The following is a 17,235-nucleotide window of genomic DNA, read 5'->3' on the forward strand; positions in this document are numbered from 1 at the left end:
ATACTATTTTCAACATCTAAAAATTCACATATAATACATTAATATTATTCATTATTTTTATTTAAATTTGTCACGTAGTATTCATTTAATTATTTTAAATAATAATAAAAAAGACTAGTTCTAAGAAGTCTTCCCGTGTCAATCTTTTATCTTTTTCTCTCCTTTCCAACATTAACTCTATAAAATATTATAAATTTTTAAAATTCTTTCTTTTAAATTTCCACACTATACATGTCATAAAAAACAAAAATACAAAATCCTTGACTACATTAGAACCGAAAAAGACTATAAAATTACAACCTCATTAAATTTTATTTTTAACCCAATTTTAGTCATCAAAATAACATTTTCATAGTTTCTTCAGGCACCTCCATTCGATTAACGTCGTTCGAATGTACATGTGAATTTTGAAAGCCCCAACAATGGATACACTGAACACGATCGCAACGGCACTTAACCTGGTCGATTCCAAGAAAGAGAATCTGAAGAAAGCCTTCGATGATCTTCAATCCCTTCTCTCTCCTCTTCCTCTCGCATGGTCAGACCTCGATTCTCACTTCACCTCGCTCCACCACTCTCTCTCCCACCGCCTCCACCTCCTCCAATCCCAAACCCTAACCCTCACCACAACCCCAATTCCCGACCCACCTGCTCAAACCCCTAATGAAGCAAAATTTTCATCAAACCCTAAAAATTCATCATCGAATCATGACGAATCTTCACCTGGGGTGTCCCCCCAAAACGACGCCGTTCCAGGCCCGGTTGCACCTGGAAACGAATTGGTCGTTCTTTGCGAGAAAATGGACGGCGTGGGGCTGAGAAATTACGTCCATGACAATTTTTTGGACATGGCCAGGGTTCAGGCGGAGCTTCCCGGTGCGTTTCGCCATGCGCCGGACGCGGGTGTGATGGTTCTGGATGCGTTGGAGGGGTTTCATGGAGATGGTAGCGGATTGAAGAAATGGGAATTGAGGAATATGAGGAAGAGTTGTGTTGTGCTGTTGAGGCAATTCAGGGTTGCCGCTCTAAGTGTGAGTGCTGAGGCCAGTTTGAGAGCTGTGAAGTTGGCCCAGGCATGGAAGGAGAAGTTGGTGGGTGATGATAACAACGCGTTTGAAGCTTTGGGGCTTTTGCATTTGATTGCTGCATTTGGTTTGGTGTCTGAATTCAGCTGGGATGAGCTTGTTGACTTTTCGGTCGTGGCCCCCGCCAATGAGGAGTTCCCAGAGCTGTGCCGAGCTGTCGGGTTGACAGAGAAAGTTCCCGGTAAGGATGTTGTCTTTTGTATGAGTTGATTGTGTTTGACATTTTAATTGCTTGGAGCATGATGTGATTGATGTGTTGTTGTTGGAGTTTGGTGTTTTAAAATAGTTGTGCGTTAGAATGTATTTTGTTTGAGAAATGATTATTGGACATTAGTTTTGCACGCATATCTCACATAGGGGTATTAGAACTGTTGTGTATTGATGAATGATAAAGAAATGAATGGTAGTTAGAGTTATGCACTTGCTTTGTATGTGCAAGTAATATGACTTGAATTGAAAGGGGGGGTCTTGTTTAACCTTTGTTTTCTGTTTTGAAGATTCTACAAAAGAAATGGTGAAAAACACGAAGCAATTTGTAATCAGAAAATATGGTGAAAACAACGTGATTATTAGTTAAAAATTTAAAGTGTACGGGAATGAACATGAAAAGAAAAGGACACTGTAGGTGTTATTTTAACCACTGAGATTTATTTTCAATGGGAATAACTATAGCTTCCTTCTCCAAATGGTCTTGGTATCCTTGACTTAGGAACCACATCTGCACTGATGCAGACCAAGAAAAGTAGTTTTTCCAGTTGAGTTTTACAATTGTAATGGTAGGAGTACCAGAAAAAGGAAGAACAGGACCTGCAAAATCCATTTCAATTGCACAAAACATGCTGCTAAAGGGAGAAACGGAGAACCAAAATGTGCCCAACATCAAGTAGGTTGAAACCAAGAATTAAGGGCAGAGATGTTCCAAGAAGATGATGATGAAGCTGGCAGAGATGGTTGGTTGAGATTCCAACAAGTGGATGGTGATGTGTGAGATTCATTTGTATGGCGGCATATTGCTGGAGAAAATCTGAGTGAGAAAGCGTGCCTGAGTATTTGGCCATGCGGCTTCTTGAATTGGGTTATGCTCCTTGAGGCAGACCTGACCTTAGGTTTGAGAAAATTGTGATTGATGATGGCAGTGGTGCATAGCGGCCAGACAGGTAAGGAAGATGTAATGCAGGATCTTTCCTGCTCTAGTACCAACTAGATACATCCAAAAAGGAAAGCTTTATAAAAGCTACTCAATAAATAATAAACAATTAGTTAACAATATGTAACCGTTGACATAGTTCACACGAGATGCTGTGTAGTTTACCTCCTTCCTTTATGGTGAATAAGATGGCTAACTCGGTTAATCATTGGAAATTGGAATCTTCCACTAAGTAAGGTTTAGTGATGATCCAGGGAAAGATTCCGTTACTCTCTCCCGAATGATGAAAAATGATGTCTAGTTAATGAAAAATTAAGCATAATTTGTTTTCTTTCGGCATGAGTCAGTTTTCTTTTCCCATTTGGAGTATGGTTATCAAACTCACGATTGTAAGAGTTTACAATCTTACTGTTCGTTTTCAAGTTGACTCGGTAGTAGAATCATTTTATAGTAAACTCAATGGGCTCATGGTGAACTCGGATGAACTCAGCCAACTAGCAAGTTTAGGACCGAGCGGGCAAGTTCAGCTGTGGGCTGTTTTCTTTAAATGAAACACCCCTGTCTTTGTCGTTTGGCTTGTGAAAATAGGAAAAAGGAGAAGACTTGCAATAAGGGTTTTTCATTATTGCATTTCACGATTTCCCTTTTATTCATTGTTCTTCTCTTCATATCTCCTTTTCTGTTCGTGATGCCCGTCACCACATCCCCTTCTTCAATGTTCTTCATCTGTGAATTGGCTTTGATCCTGTACCTCACTTTGATTTTCCTTTGTTCTTTCCCTACTGCTGTTCAGTTAGAATTGCTAACTGTTGCTCCTTGGACATAATTTCAGCTTCCTGGGACTGACTTTAATTGCATTGCATCTTCCTACAAGTTAACTGATAGAACTAGTATTCAATCAAGATTAAAAACACACTCTTCTTGTCAATCTTTATTGCTATACCCAGATCCAATTCTTGCCACTGCAGTAGGAATAGACCAGAGTCTGAAAGCATTACAATTCTTTTATCTACCAAGGTTATACAAGAGAACCCCACTCTCCACACTCCGACTACAAAGTCCCCCCCACCCCCACCAAAAAAAAAAACTGTCCCTGAATTATTTAAATAGTTCAGATCCAGCTGGCACACCGCCTTAGTTATTCCTTCTCTTATATACAATACAAAACCTATCATTAATTTTCTATTGTTTTGTATTTTGGATCATAGTTTTGGTTGAACATACTGCTTGTCCTTTCCCAAATTTCAGAAAATGAATTTGTTGAAAAAAATGCTTTGTTATTCTAATTTGTATAGTTTGAAATTATTTAGAATTATCTACTGCTAGTTACTTTACTGTTGATGTTTATTAGTTTGTTTTATTATGAAATTAAAATGTTGAATTATTATATTTTATAGGTATTTTAATATGAAGTAAAGTCTCCCATAAGTTAAGTTTATAAAGCTCCCATGAATTTATGTAAACTCTCAAGTTTGATAACTTTGATTTGGAGGACAATAAACTGTGTGTGTGTACATATACATATGTATATTGGAGACTTAATTTGTGGTGTTACCCTCTCTTATGTAGTTTCATTGATTAGGTTATACTTGTGGTTTGCAGATATTGTTCAGAAACTTATAGATAAGGACAAACATATCCCTGCTGTCAAGTATATTCTTGAGTTTAATCTTGCTGATAAGATTCCACCTGTTCCTATTCTGGAAGCTGCTGTGGATGAGGCTAAGAAACTTGGTAGAAAACTTTCCGAAGAAGGAAATTCATCTGTAAGTGTGTCACCTTGTCAATGCATGTTTCCTAAAATAATACTCTATATTTATTGAGGTATGTTTGCAGAGTGAGAGTACTGCTAGAGAAATTCATACACTGAAATTGGTAATCAATATTATTGAGAATTTTAAGCTTGAAACTGAACACCTACGAGCCAGCGTTGAGCAGCGTATAGAGCAATTAAAGAAGCAGAAGACAAATAATAAACGATCTACTCCAGCACCTGCTTCAAAACCTCAACATAAGCAGCAACAACAACAGCAAAAGAGGAATATGCAAAAGCAGCAGCAGACTTGGATCAAGCATCCTCGAGCATCTGCTCCAGTTGTTGCTACAGCTGTCCTCAAGAATGCCAATTCAGCAATGCACCGCTACCAGCAAACTCGTGTCCATCCATCAGGTTTGTTTCCAGAGCATCCAAATCCCTATTGGAGCTCGCCAGCCGTGCCATCTGGCATGATGGCTTCTACCGCAAAATTTCTTCCATATGCAGGTCCTTCAGCCGGATCTTATTATGGCCATGATGGTGTCCCAATGGGTCCCCGTGGCAACCCCAATGTAAGAGTTTCTCATCTAAGTTCATCAGAGCCACAAGTGCCAACTGGTGGTTATTATGATAGAACCTCTACCTTTGGTGGTAGTGGTCTGCAACATCATTACCAAGCATCTTATTACCCTCAATAGATCACTAATTCAGTTATTTTGTCAGTATTCAAGTTTTTACACCCAGACTGTTTAGTCCTCACAAGTTAGTCTGGGACTTTGCTTCATTGACACAGGGCAAGTATATTCTGTAACTAAGAATTGTGAGGGAATGTCCAGTGTCACAATTTTTTATTACTTGAATCACTCTGTAATTGTATGTATAGAATTTACTTCTAGGTTAATCATGGTCATGGGCACATGGATCTTCTCATTCTCTCTAGCTCACTATTCCCTAGGCTTTGTTGTTTAAAGTAATCGGAATCGACTGGATCTGGAATAGAAGTTTAATGTTTCAAGTGACAATGATCTACTGTTATTCATATTATTATAGTGGTGTGTGTTTGTGTCTGGCAACATCAAATCGTATCTAATCAGTACTAGGTGGGTCTGTTACATGTGGCAGTCATCAATGGGTTTTATGAACTATCAAATTTTCAGTAAATTTATATTGAACAAAGTCTTCTATTAAATATTTTTTTCGTATGGTCTCAGATGTTATTTTACAATTGTAATTTATTTTTTGTTTGTTCAATATATAAAAGATTCCAAAAGGTTTTACGTTGGCTCTTGGCCACTGCCTAATTCAACCATGCTCTTTCTTATCCATACATGAAATTGGGGAGGATATATGAAGTTTGATAAAAAAAAAAAAGCATACAATTTTTTGTCATGGTCGGAAAGGCCACATATTTAGAGGCTTTTTATGGTTAATCTTGTAACAAATGTAAACGTGATAAATGTAAACGTGAGGCTTTTTATGGTTAATCTTGTAACAAATGTAAACGTGATGAAAGTATGGTTGTATTCGTGTTTAAAACTAGAGGCTTTTTATGGTTAATCTTGTAACAAATGTAAACGTGACGAAAGTATCTTGTTTAAAACTAGGCCTAAACTGATTGGTACCGGAAGCTGAATTCGTCTGACTGGGATAATAGCTGCGAAACATACTATTTATATGGACATATTTTAATTATTGATTATTTTGTTAATTCAGAAATTCATGGAATTCAAATTGACTATCGGTCTGATTTATGAAACACTTGGCTCAATCTCACTCAAAATCTCACCGTTTCTAATGGGAAAGTTTTTAATCCAACAACATTGAAGGTCTATCATTAGACTTTTTGGGAAATTGTATTGAAGGTCTACCATTATCCAAATTGGATGACCAAGGCCAGATGTATCTTTTACTTACCTCTGGTTTCTCTGTCTTGTTACTCGTTTATAAAATTCAATGGCAATTTTACATTAATTGCATTTTTATTCTAATTTTCTGTACATGATTCAATTCATGACTTTTTAGGTTGAAGGGTCCTTGTTATGTATTATGGTTTGTACTGTATCAGAATTATTTCTAAATCTCATAAGAGTTGCTACTGTGATTAAAACTATTTCTAATTGAGGCCGCTGGATGCTTTTGTAGTGGGAGATGAATTGATGTTAGTTGTCTTCAATGCTCTGGGGATATGTGGTTGGATCACGATGTGCATGCTGTTTTATATTTTTTGGTAAGCACGTTGTGCATGTTTTGGTCTATAATGCTTGAGCTCTTCTTTCTTGTGAAAAGAAGCCCAAATTGGGACATGTGTGGGTTCCCATCGCTCATAAATTGCTAAACCCATGGGCTGGCTCGCACACTTGATTTTGAATCCATGGGAAGTGACATGACAAGGTAGAAAAATGAACTAAACATTATTCAAGCATCAAATAGCTAATAAAATAGAAAATGAACATCAATGATACAAAAGTTAATGTATTGGAGAAACATGTTACTGTTCTACCTATGAAGTGATTTTTTACCAACGAAAGGATTTGTAGCTATTACTGCTTCTTGTTGTATAGATTGTGCCTCTCACCTTTTCAAAATCCCAATTACCCTTTTGCATGATGCTTTGGCTGTGGAATTGGTTATTCTGCATGACATTATGACATGTTCTCAATGTGTTGAACAAAAATTTTGCTTCTGATAGCTGAAAATTCCATTCATACAAGAAAATAGACAATTCATCCATAAAATAAATGAATGGCTTAGCATCAACTTGTAGTAATTGGAACTGCATTGCTTCACCACATTTTAAAGTCATTTGTTTATGTATTTGGTGTGATTAGACAATACCCTACAATTCACAGTGACAGCATATGACAGTAAACTAAGCATTCATGATATCTCAAAAATGTATTGGGACCAAACATGCATTCATGGCGACAATCTTCCTTAACACTCAATACATAGAGAGGCATACAATTAAGAAAGAAAGTTTGACTAATGACTTATCTACAATGTTTCACTCTCTTAATAATGTATTGCCATGTTAGTGGATCATATCACATCTAAAACTCATCCTCTTAGATAAAGGAAGAATGTTGAGTTTTTCAGAAATTTATTTAATAAGAAAAGATGGGCTGATATATTCATCGGCAACATTATTGAGTTTTTGAAATTCAGTTTCACCTAACTGGCTCAAGATGATTAAACTATTAATAAAAAAGTTTATGATATTCATTATTAGATTTTCAAATTTAAATGCAATATTTGTTTATTTGTTGGTATAGTTTATAGTTTAGTTTACCTCAATGTCCAGATCAGTTCACGGCTATGCTTTATACATGATAGCTCACGGTTATTTTTCAAGATTATTTAGCTTGAAAATTTAAATTTTGGGTCATTCAAAAAGCAAAAGGGTTAATATAGAATAATTTAAGTAAGTTAATGAGAATAATAATAACTTTAGAAATATTTTTATTGATCTAACATATTCAGTGCACTGAAGCTTTTAAAAGAAGACAAATAGAAGGTAGTGTAGCACTCACACGATGAATGATTCATGCTTTAAGTTTATTAAATACCAATAAAGAAAAGACTCGAGGAACAATGCAATCAACAACTATGGATAAAAGATTGAATGCATGATGCTCTGATTGTGACATGTTTTAATATTAGTATAATTCATCAAGGAAAAAAGTATTCCATAAATAAAATGGCATAGATAAAATATTGAAATTATTCTTTAAATATCGAGTTTGAATAGTAAAAAAATATGATTTAGAGAAAAAAAATCATTAAAAGTAATAATATTTTATGACCAAAATTAATCATTAATAAAACATGATAAAAAAAACTTTTATAAAAAAATAGTAATATACAAAATTGGAAAATGAAGTTAAAGTATGCTCTACCGCTTGTTAAGTCCTAGATTTTGGGTTCTTTATCTTTGCCTAATCATAATCATAAGTACACTTCTTTCTTTCCAATATTTTCTTCAGGTAACATAGCTTACCCTTTCTTAGACCATGATTAATTAAAGCCTATAAATACTATATCAGTGGACCAGAAATTATCCACAAAATATCTTCTTAACCACTTTTAACAACTTGCTATTTTCTTCATCATCACTGAGAAGAGTGATAAAGCCAACATATTAACTCAGTCTCTTTGCCATTTGTGTATGCCATATCCATGGAAACTCAAAACATTCTCATTATTTATTGTGACGGAAGGTTGAAGAAATATCCAAATTTGAAAGGAGTGGTCAAAAATTGCCTCATTTAGAAGCAAAATATAAATAAAAATTGAAGTCAATGTCCAAAGTCACAACTTCATTTTTACTTTCTCAATCCCACCAAAAGTACCACTTTGTGAACTAGTTTTTGCTTCACCAATTGCAACTTCATTATTCACAATAACATAGCTTGCATGATGTGATTTATAATCCAAAGACCAAAGTTGACATAACTTACACAACCAATTTGAATATGATATGAACACACTACTAATTTTGATCCTCTATATGTTATTTTTATTGTTAAGTGGCTATTTGAAATGTTTTACTTGTACTTCTTTTTTACTTTAAAGACTACTTAGAGTATAAAATAACTATTACTTAACAACCGTTTTTTGCTTTGAATTTAATGTTATTTTCCCTTATCTAAATAGAATTAGTTCTCTTAAAATTATTTTTGAGAGAAATTGAGGATTTATTAGAAAAATTATGAATGAATAAAGCAATAGAATGATGCATTGAGATCGGATTGTGGTGAGAAAATGATTTGAATGTATCCCTTTTTGTGGTGTGGCCTTAACTTCCAACTTGAGAAAGAGATTTTATTTGCTGTTTTGCACCAATCACTCAAACTCTTTTCTGTGTGGTAAAGAGTAACATTGAGTTGGTACTTAGCATACACACCACTTTTCCCTTTCAAATCTTACCTATCAACAACAAAATCACTTAATCAAACACTAAAATTCTTTATTATTTCGAAGAAGAAAAAAAAATAATAATAATTTTGTTATGAAATCTTTGTCCAATAGTGAAACAATTCCTTGACAAAATCATCTACCACATTACTTTTTAAAAAGTCTAAAAGTTCAATCCACACAAACCCTTTTTCCTTCTCTCTCATCTATCAAACTATCATTGCCAAATTAAAAATATCACACTTTCTTTTATATTTAAATAATTAAATCCATGTGACTTTTTTCAGTTAATATTTTTTATTCTGTCTTTGTAATTGTAGTTTTCCACCCTAATTGTATCCCTTTTTAACTATATGTTTTCATTCCTAAATAAAGTTTTGGTCCTAGAGAGAATTAATGTGTTTATGCATGAGTTATTTTAAATGATTTTATATGATAAAATCACATTGTCACTGTTTCATAAAATTTTATATGCTATAAAAAAAATTTAAATTTAAGTAGTTATTATGAAAATAATTATAATTTACTTATTCTGACTAGTGTATAAAAATTAAAATTGTAAATTAATAATTTATATTTTCAAGTGAAACTAGTGATCATGGATTTTTTTTTAATAACATAATATTATCTGGTATTAGTATTTAAACATGAATGACTTTATACATATTCTATTTTTTTTTTGTATTTACGTATGGTTAAATATGACTTTTAATCGTAAATATAAGATATAATTTCTAACAAGAATCACATCATTTAAAAAAGAAACTAAGTTTACTCTAATTTATTTTTCTTTTCTGTAAGACAAAACTGCTATTGTTTTTTATCTGTTCATTTAAATTTTCAAACAATATTAACTTTATTTTCTAATTATATACTTTCATCTCGTAATTCTTACATATTTTAATAAATATTGATAAAAATCATAATAGGGAGTTAATAATTATTTTGCATATCGATCTATATTTTTAATAAACTAATACTGTAATTAATGCACGTCATTTTTTCAAAAATCCCGAATTCATAGAAGTTGTGATTTTTTTATTTTTGGTGAAAAATATTCACCCTTTTTTTATAAATTCAAAAACATGATTGATTTGCATTAATAGAGTTTTTCCTTTTCTAATAACTTCATTTCCATTCATAAAGTTTGAACCTAAGATTTTATTTAAAAGATACAACTTAGTTGCTAAACTAATGGCTTATTATTAGTTAAATCATTTTTATTAATATTAGTTTCTCATTTTTATAAAAATAATAAATGAGTGGACTTTTTTTTATATTAATTATAAGATATATATATATATATATATTATTTAGTAATTATTAATTTTTATACTTTTAAAAAGTACATTGGGTAATATTAAATATAATAACCTTTTATATCATTTAGCTTTATGAATAGCTTTTAGATTCAAGCTTAATTTTGTTGTAATATTTATTAAACCAATCAAAATAACTATATTTATTGATTTTAATTAATAAATTATTTTTAATATAAAGGACAAGATACAATAACAAGTCTCACCCGTGTTTTTTTTTAATAAACTTGTGGTGATCATGAAAGAATATATTCTGCGGCACACTTTACTTTATAACAAACTTCTATATAATAAATTTATTAATTTTTATATTAGAAATATATCTTTTAGTTGTTTTGTAAAAATATTACATTAACAATCCATGATTGTTAAACAAATATAATATACATAAAAATACATGCATTAAAATATGTTTTTTATACTGTATTCAAACACAAATTATTATATATAATAACATGTCTTTATTATTTATCAATTTTTAGAATAATTTTGTGCTGTTTGAGATAATGTCATTTTTTTTATGTAATACATGTTTTTGTGTTTAAGATGTATCAAAGATTCAAATTTAAGACTACTAAACATATTTAGCCGAATCACCTAGCTAAATTTTGAAATTGAAATTACAAATTAAATTTGAACAATTTCATTCATTTGAGTTTTAGAATTCAAATTTGGTATGTAGTTATTGAGTCTAAGGAAATAAAGGATGATAGCAAGAAATTGTTCTTGGCATTTCATATATTATTAATATATTAAGAGACATTAGCTTCACACATTTGTATAACATGGTGATGAGAATCAGTAGTATATAGCAGCACACACCATGAGAGAGAGAGAGAGAGAGAGAGAGAGAGAGAGAGAGAGAGAGAGAGAGAGAAATGCAGAGAAAAGGTTAAAATGACAAGCCAAAGACCAAACACAACACTGAACACAGATTCATAATTCTTTTTGAGATTCATTCTCACAACAAGTCAATTTGATCTCTCTCTTTCTCACTGACATACATACCCTTCACATGAAATGACTCCTTTGCCCTCTCATCTCTGCCTCCATTTCCTTCTTCTTTGACTCAACCCTTCTATTTCTGCTCGTCCAAGATACCAACTTTCTTTCTCTGCACCGTAATGGACGCCGCCGAAGCCCTCTCCGACGATCCAAATCGACCTGGGTCCAGGCCCAATTCCGCCCCAGACGCTGCTCCGGCCGGCGGTGGCGCGAGGTACAAGCTCATGTCACCGGCGAAGCTCCCGATCTCACGCTCGCCGTGCGTCACGATTCCGCCGGGGCTCAGTCCGACTTCGTTTCTCGAGTCGCCGGTGCTGCTCTCCAACATGAAGGTTAGTTAGTGGTGAATGCATTCGCCTTTTCAATTTCTAGGGTTTCTGATTATTTTGGCTGGCTTCGAGGCTCGCGTTTGATCCATTTAACTGCTCAGAAAAAAAGAGTAAAGGAGAGAAATGGGTGTGTGAATTCGTTGGCAAATTTGATTTTTGTTTTTCTGTGTTTTTTTAATTTTTTTTTTTCAGTTGAACTTGGTCAAAGTTGTGTTTAAATGTTTTTACTTGACCCGAGTGAGTTGAAGTACACACAGTGAGTGGCATATAAAAAAATATTGGTCTTTTCAGTGTGATTTTCATGTAAATGCCAAGGGCATCAAAATGGGGCATATGGGACAGTGTTACACTTTGGACGGAATAATTTTTAAAAATGAGGTGATTTAAATGTTGATGAATGGAAGATGCTGTTTGTTTCACGAAAAATTCGATGTGAGTGAGTGACAGAGTGAGTATATGTGCTTTATTTAATCTGGTGGTTGAGGCTAATTTGTTTTTCTTGTTTTTTCTATTTAATTAGTTTTTTGTAATTAGGGTTGGCCCTTTTTCTGTGTTTGATCTTTTTCACTTGTTAGATTTTATTATTTGTGTTGGGACCGTCAGATTCTGATGCTTGCTCTTATTGAATTCTACATTTTCCCTTTATGCTCAATACGGTGTTGTGTTGGAATATGGCTTTCTCTTACGATTGTTCAACATTGTCATTATTTTCTTTTGCGTCAGTGTTGTTTTTTCACATACTGAATCTTCCTTTGCTTCGGTGCTTTTCCTTCTTGTTTTCAACGGTGTTGCATTGCAGGTTTTATAGGAAATGCTTTTCTTTTTCCCTATTTATGTGTGGAACAACAGAATAAATGCTTTGTCAAGGGTTAGTGGATCCATATTAGTTCTGTATGGCATACCATTGGAGTAATATGAGGAATGTCAGAGATTGTGGGTCGTGATTTGTAATTTTGTGAAAGTACAAAAATACATCACATATTTGTTAAATCTTGATGTAATTGTGTGGGTGGTCCTAATCTGTGCATAATTAATGTGGGGGTGGCTTTTCTGAGCTGAATTTATATCAATAGGTTACGTGGTATAGACTCTAAATGATAAATATGCAATATTATCCCGAAGAGAAAACTAGAGTTTTGTATTTGCTCAATTGTAATTGAATCTTTTTGCATAAGTAGCTGATAAATATACTCGATTGCGTGGTAACTCTGATGATTTTTTATGTACTTTCTTTCTGTTATTATTCATGGTCCCTTTAATACTGTGTGTTCTGAAACCTCCTGTTATTTTGTCACTTTCTTTGTCCGTTTGTTGCTCTCAGAAATTAAAATTTTGAAGTGTCTTCGTTTATATATTTTTATGATTCGTTCAGTACTTACCTACTTAGATTATCTAACGCTTTCTCACATACTTTGTAGGTGGAACCTTCACCGACTACAGGATCCCTATTTATTCTTCATCAAACAGCGCATGCTTCTGTGACTTCTGCTGCATCTGCTTCATTTCCTGTAACCACTGCAAGCTTCAATACCAATACTATTGATGACCGAAAACCCAGCTTCTTTGAGTTTAAACCGCATAGTAGACCAAATATGGTAACGAGTTACTCTATGCTTCTGCTAGTAAAATTGGAGAGTATAAACTTTGAACTAAATGGACTTGACACTGATGTTTTTCTCCTTAATTGTATCTGATCATAACCTTTATACTAAGTTAACAAGATAGGATAATTCTATGAAGCTCGAACATGCCTTTTAAACTGTGTGTCCTTGTATCTGAAACGGATCAGACACTGACACACATATGAACTCGTACAACAGTATGGGTGAAGTGTCCAATTTAAAAGACATTTGATTGGTTTTGACATGATTTTGATACCGCTCCAGTACAATGTTAATAAGAACAAATACAATTGTTTTCTAAATACTCATAAACTTATTGTATAAGTTTCTATTAAGATTATAGAGATAAGAAATAAATCCTATATGATTAGGAATATTTAGATTATATATGCATTGTTGAGAATTTTTGATTTAATCTCCTTTTTATATTAGGTGATAATTTGTTTATATTGTTATATTTGACTAACCTTGTTTATAAATTATAGATGACTTTAAATACATAATTCTTGATTGTCAATTTAAATAATTCATAATGATGTAATATATAGATATGTGTATGTGTCTTACATTTTAGAGACTACACATGTTAGTATCTGTATTGTGTCTATGTCGAATTCTATCCAAATCAGCGTCTGTGCTACATAGGGATAACTGGTTAAATATATTGCAATGTTAACTGGAACCAAATTTGGTTTCAAGTTTCTTGTTTGGGTTGATGTTGTTTTGAAGATTACTGGTTTCGTGGTACTTACACAGTGCTATTCGTTTATTTAAGGTTCCTGCAGACCCTAACAATCATGCAAGTGAAAAGTCTACTCAAATAGATGAAGGAAAAACTCAACCTTTTGATTCATCACCATTAGTAAAAAGTGAGATAGTAGTCCCTTCAAATGAATTAAGTCTATCATCACCTGTTCAAGGTGATTTGGATGAACTGAACCCTAGGAGCAACATAGCAAATGGGCTTCACGCATCAAATATTGACAATAAAGGAAGTGGACTTTCCGTTGCAGCTGATCGAGTATCTGATGATGGATACAACTGGAGAAAGTATGGGCAGAAACATGTTAAAGGAAGTGAGTTTCCTCGCAGTTATTACAAATGTACACATCCTAACTGTGAAGTTAAGAAATTATTTGAACGCTCTCATGATGGGCAAATCACTGAGATAATTTACAAGGGAACACATGATCATCCGAAACCCCAGCCAAGCCAGCGTTACTCTAGTGGAACTATCATGACCATGCAAGAAGAGAGGTCTGATAAAGCTTCTTTCCGAGATGGTAATACCTGCTAGATGATTATTGATGCCATTTTATTTGCACTTATGGTAAACAAATAATGTGGCTTTCTTTTTCTCCTAATTCTTGAATTGCAGAGAAAGGATCCAATATATGTGGCCAGGTGTCTCACCCAGCTGAGACTGACAGTACTCCGGAGTTATCGCCTGCAGCAACAAATGATGGTGATCCAGAGGGTACAGGATTTTTTTCAAATCGGACTAATGATGAGGTTGATGATGATGATCCCTTATCAAAGCGAAGGTTTGACAGCTTTAGGCCCAAGACCTATGTTTCTTTTTGCTACTCATGTATGTTTGCTGATAGCCAGAAGTTTTTCTATTGAGCAGAAAAATGGAGCTTGCAAATGCTGACATTACTCCCGTAGTTAAGCCTATTAGGGAGCCACGGGTCGTTGTACAAACTCTGAGTGAGGTTGATATATTGGATGATGGTTACCGCTGGCGCAAGTATGGGCAGAAGGTGGTGAGAGGCAATCCTAACCCTAGGTATGTCGGTTCACTCTTATGCCTACTGTAAGGAATGCTGAGTTAACCTCATCCTCATTCACAGAGTGGTGCATTATAATATATTCTAGAAAAGTTGAGTAGTTACTATAATATATTGTGAAATGTTGTATATTCTAAATTCTGAATCCTAACCTTTTACAAAGTTTTATTCCAAACCGGTTCTAAATATTCACTCACCAGATTCTGTTGTCCTCTTTACCAATAGTCAAATACAAAATACTGGAACTGTAATGGTCAAAATATATTATATTAATGAAAGCTAGTTGATTGTAAGAGCATTATTGCTAAGAATGTGCAAAGTGTCAATGGAGAAGTTTACGGGACAGTAGACTGTTAGATACTTAGATATCAAGAAAGTGTAGATCTATATATATTATTCCTATGCTCCGAGAGGAAAAAAAATCAATATAAAATTTGTCACGATTTTAGTTAGTGAGTTAAAAGGCAAATTAGGGGAAAAGGAGGGCCAGTATGATATTCCTGATTTGCTTGATTCAAGATTTGAGATTTTCTGTGTTTGTAAAGTATTTTCTTTTTCACTGAACTCCCACCCTCCTTTTCAAACCTACCAAATCAATCTTATAACTCCCAAGTGTGGAGGGAGTTGAACCCACAACCTCTATTATCCTTCCTTCTAACTTTACCACTAAACCACCTTGTAACTCCTATTCCTTGGCTGACCAAAACAATATACCAGCATAGTTTTCACTTAAACAACTATCTGTTTGAACTGAAAGATGCTTAAAATGCATTTTGTTATATTTACATTGTAATGTAATCGTTGTTTTGGCATGAACTTCAAAGCATGGAATGAAAATAAAATGGCTGGTCTCTTTTAGTAAGATCCTTTCATTTTGTGGTTGACGACAATACGATGCTTAGTTACATATTTCTTATTAACCTTGTTTCTTACAAGGACTCACTTCATTTCTCAGGAGTTATTACAAATGCACAAACACGGGGTGCCCCGTTAGGAAACATGTGGAGAGGGCTTCTCATGATCCAAAAGCTGTGATAACCACATATGAGGGGAAACACAATCATGATGTGCCAACTGCAAGGAATAATAGTTGCCATGAGATTGCAGGATCAGCAAGTGCTGCTAGTGGACAGACAAGAATTAGGCCAGAAGAAAGTGATACCATCAGCCTTGACCTTGGTATGGGAATTAGCCCTGCTTCGGAAAACACACCAAACAGTCAAGGGAGAATGATGCTTCCTGAATTTGGGGACAGCCAAGCTCATACAAGCAACTCCAATTTCAAGTTTGTTCATACTTCGGGGGCACCGGTGTACTTTGGTGTTCTAAATAACAACTCTAACCCATATGGCTCTAGAGAAAATCCAAGTGATAGTAGTACATCTTTAAACCATTCTGCATATCCCTGCCCTCAGAACGTGGGAAGAATACTAATGGGTCCGTAAAATTGTTTGCACACACAAATAAAAAGAAATACTGAGTTCCATTTTGGTTTTTCTTTTTGGCGGGTAAAGTTTTAAAGGCATAGCTCCTCATTTTCTCTTTGGAAATGCTGATAGTTCTTTTATGTAGATCTTTGCATGTTGAGAGCTGCTCTTTAGTAGAATTAGTAGCTGTGCCCCTTCAGGTTGACTCTTAAATCTAATTTCTGTTTGTATAATTATATATAGATTCTTCTGTACAAATATGAAGCTTATACCAAAATTGCTTCAACAAAACCCCTTGTAAAAGTGTTTGAGTTCATCTATTTATAAGATGTAGCTTCTAGCTTGTTACTGAACTTAATGTTTTTATTCCATGGTAAACCAGAGTACCCAAGCCTTCCTTACGACGCAAACTTCCCCACGTCACAAAGCAAGTTGTTTGTTATTGTGTTTGGTATGAGTCAAATTCAAAGGCACGTGACATGTGTAAACAGTGGAATACACGATTGGTTTTCTCGCACTGTTTTGTGCATACAATATAATGTGAAACAAATGCTTGAGTTTCTGGACAGACGTTTGTATCTAATTCAGAAGATACTCTTACTATTTTTGGGACAGACTAGAAGTGGATTATGTTATTTGAAAATGCAGATCCAACATGAATATATTAAACGTTTCGATTGATCTTAAGTGTATACATGTTTAATTCTATATAGATGAATTGCATTTTGGTTCCAAAGTGACACTAAAGTAATTTTGGATACCTTTTTGTTGGATGCTTTGTTTTCTGGTTTTACAATTAAGTAGATTGAGTAAAACTCGAATCTAAGTGTAGATGCGATGA

At 34.0% G+C, this 17,235-nt stretch overlaps 2 protein-coding genes across 2 annotated transcripts; both read left to right on the forward strand.

The window, feature by feature from the left end:
* Nucleotides 1-318: 318 nt before the first annotated feature.
* Nucleotides 319-5,029, forward strand: LOC108321542 (truncated FRIGIDA-like protein 1). Its single transcript, XM_017553319.2, has 3 exons — nt 319-1,266; nt 3,835-3,998; nt 4,069-5,029. The coding sequence occupies exons 1-3, from the start codon at nt 423-425 to the stop codon at nt 4,684-4,686; spliced, it is 1,626 nt and encodes a 541-aa protein (XP_017408808.1). The 5' UTR covers nt 319-422; the 3' UTR covers nt 4,687-5,029.
* Nucleotides 5,030-11,036: 6,007 nt separating this feature from the next.
* On the forward strand, nt 11,037-16,747 carry LOC108321537 (probable WRKY transcription factor 20). Its single transcript, XM_017553309.2, has 6 exons — nt 11,037-11,558; nt 12,974-13,150; nt 13,953-14,460; nt 14,556-14,721; nt 14,808-14,966; nt 15,923-16,747. The coding sequence occupies exons 1-6, from the start codon at nt 11,346-11,348 to the stop codon at nt 16,410-16,412; spliced, it is 1,713 nt and encodes a 570-aa protein (XP_017408798.1). The 5' UTR covers nt 11,037-11,345; the 3' UTR covers nt 16,413-16,747.
* The last annotated feature ends 488 nt before the right edge of the window (nt 16,748-17,235 follow it).

This window comes from Vigna angularis, chromosome 6, assembly GCF_016808095.1.
Source record: "Vigna angularis cultivar LongXiaoDou No.4 chromosome 6, ASM1680809v1, whole genome shotgun sequence".
Taxonomy (NCBI): domain Eukaryota; kingdom Viridiplantae; phylum Streptophyta; class Magnoliopsida; order Fabales; family Fabaceae; genus Vigna; species Vigna angularis.

Bases quoted from the DNA above. Each gene is read 5' to 3' on its own strand.
- LOC108321542 (XM_017553319.2), top strand. From the start codon at position 423: ATGGATACACTGAACACGATCGCAACGGCACTTAACCTGGTCGATTCC. The intron at 1,267-3,834 runs GTAAGGATGTTG...TGTGGTTTGCAG, and splicing joins GTTGACAGAGAAAGTTCCCG to ATATTGTTCAGAAACTTATA. The intron at 3,999-4,068 runs GTAAGTGTGTCA...GTATGTTTGCAG, and splicing joins CCGAAGAAGGAAATTCATCT to AGTGAGAGTACTGCTAGAGA.
- LOC108321537 (XM_017553309.2), top strand. From the start codon at position 11,346: ATGGACGCCGCCGAAGCCCTCTCCGACGATCCAAATCGACCTGGGTCC. The intron at 11,559-12,973 runs GTTAGTTAGTGG...CATACTTTGTAG, and splicing joins TGCTGCTCTCCAACATGAAG to GTGGAACCTTCACCGACTAC. The intron at 14,722-14,807 runs GTTTGACAGCTT...TCTATTGAGCAG, and splicing joins GATCCCTTATCAAAGCGAAG to AAAAATGGAGCTTGCAAATG.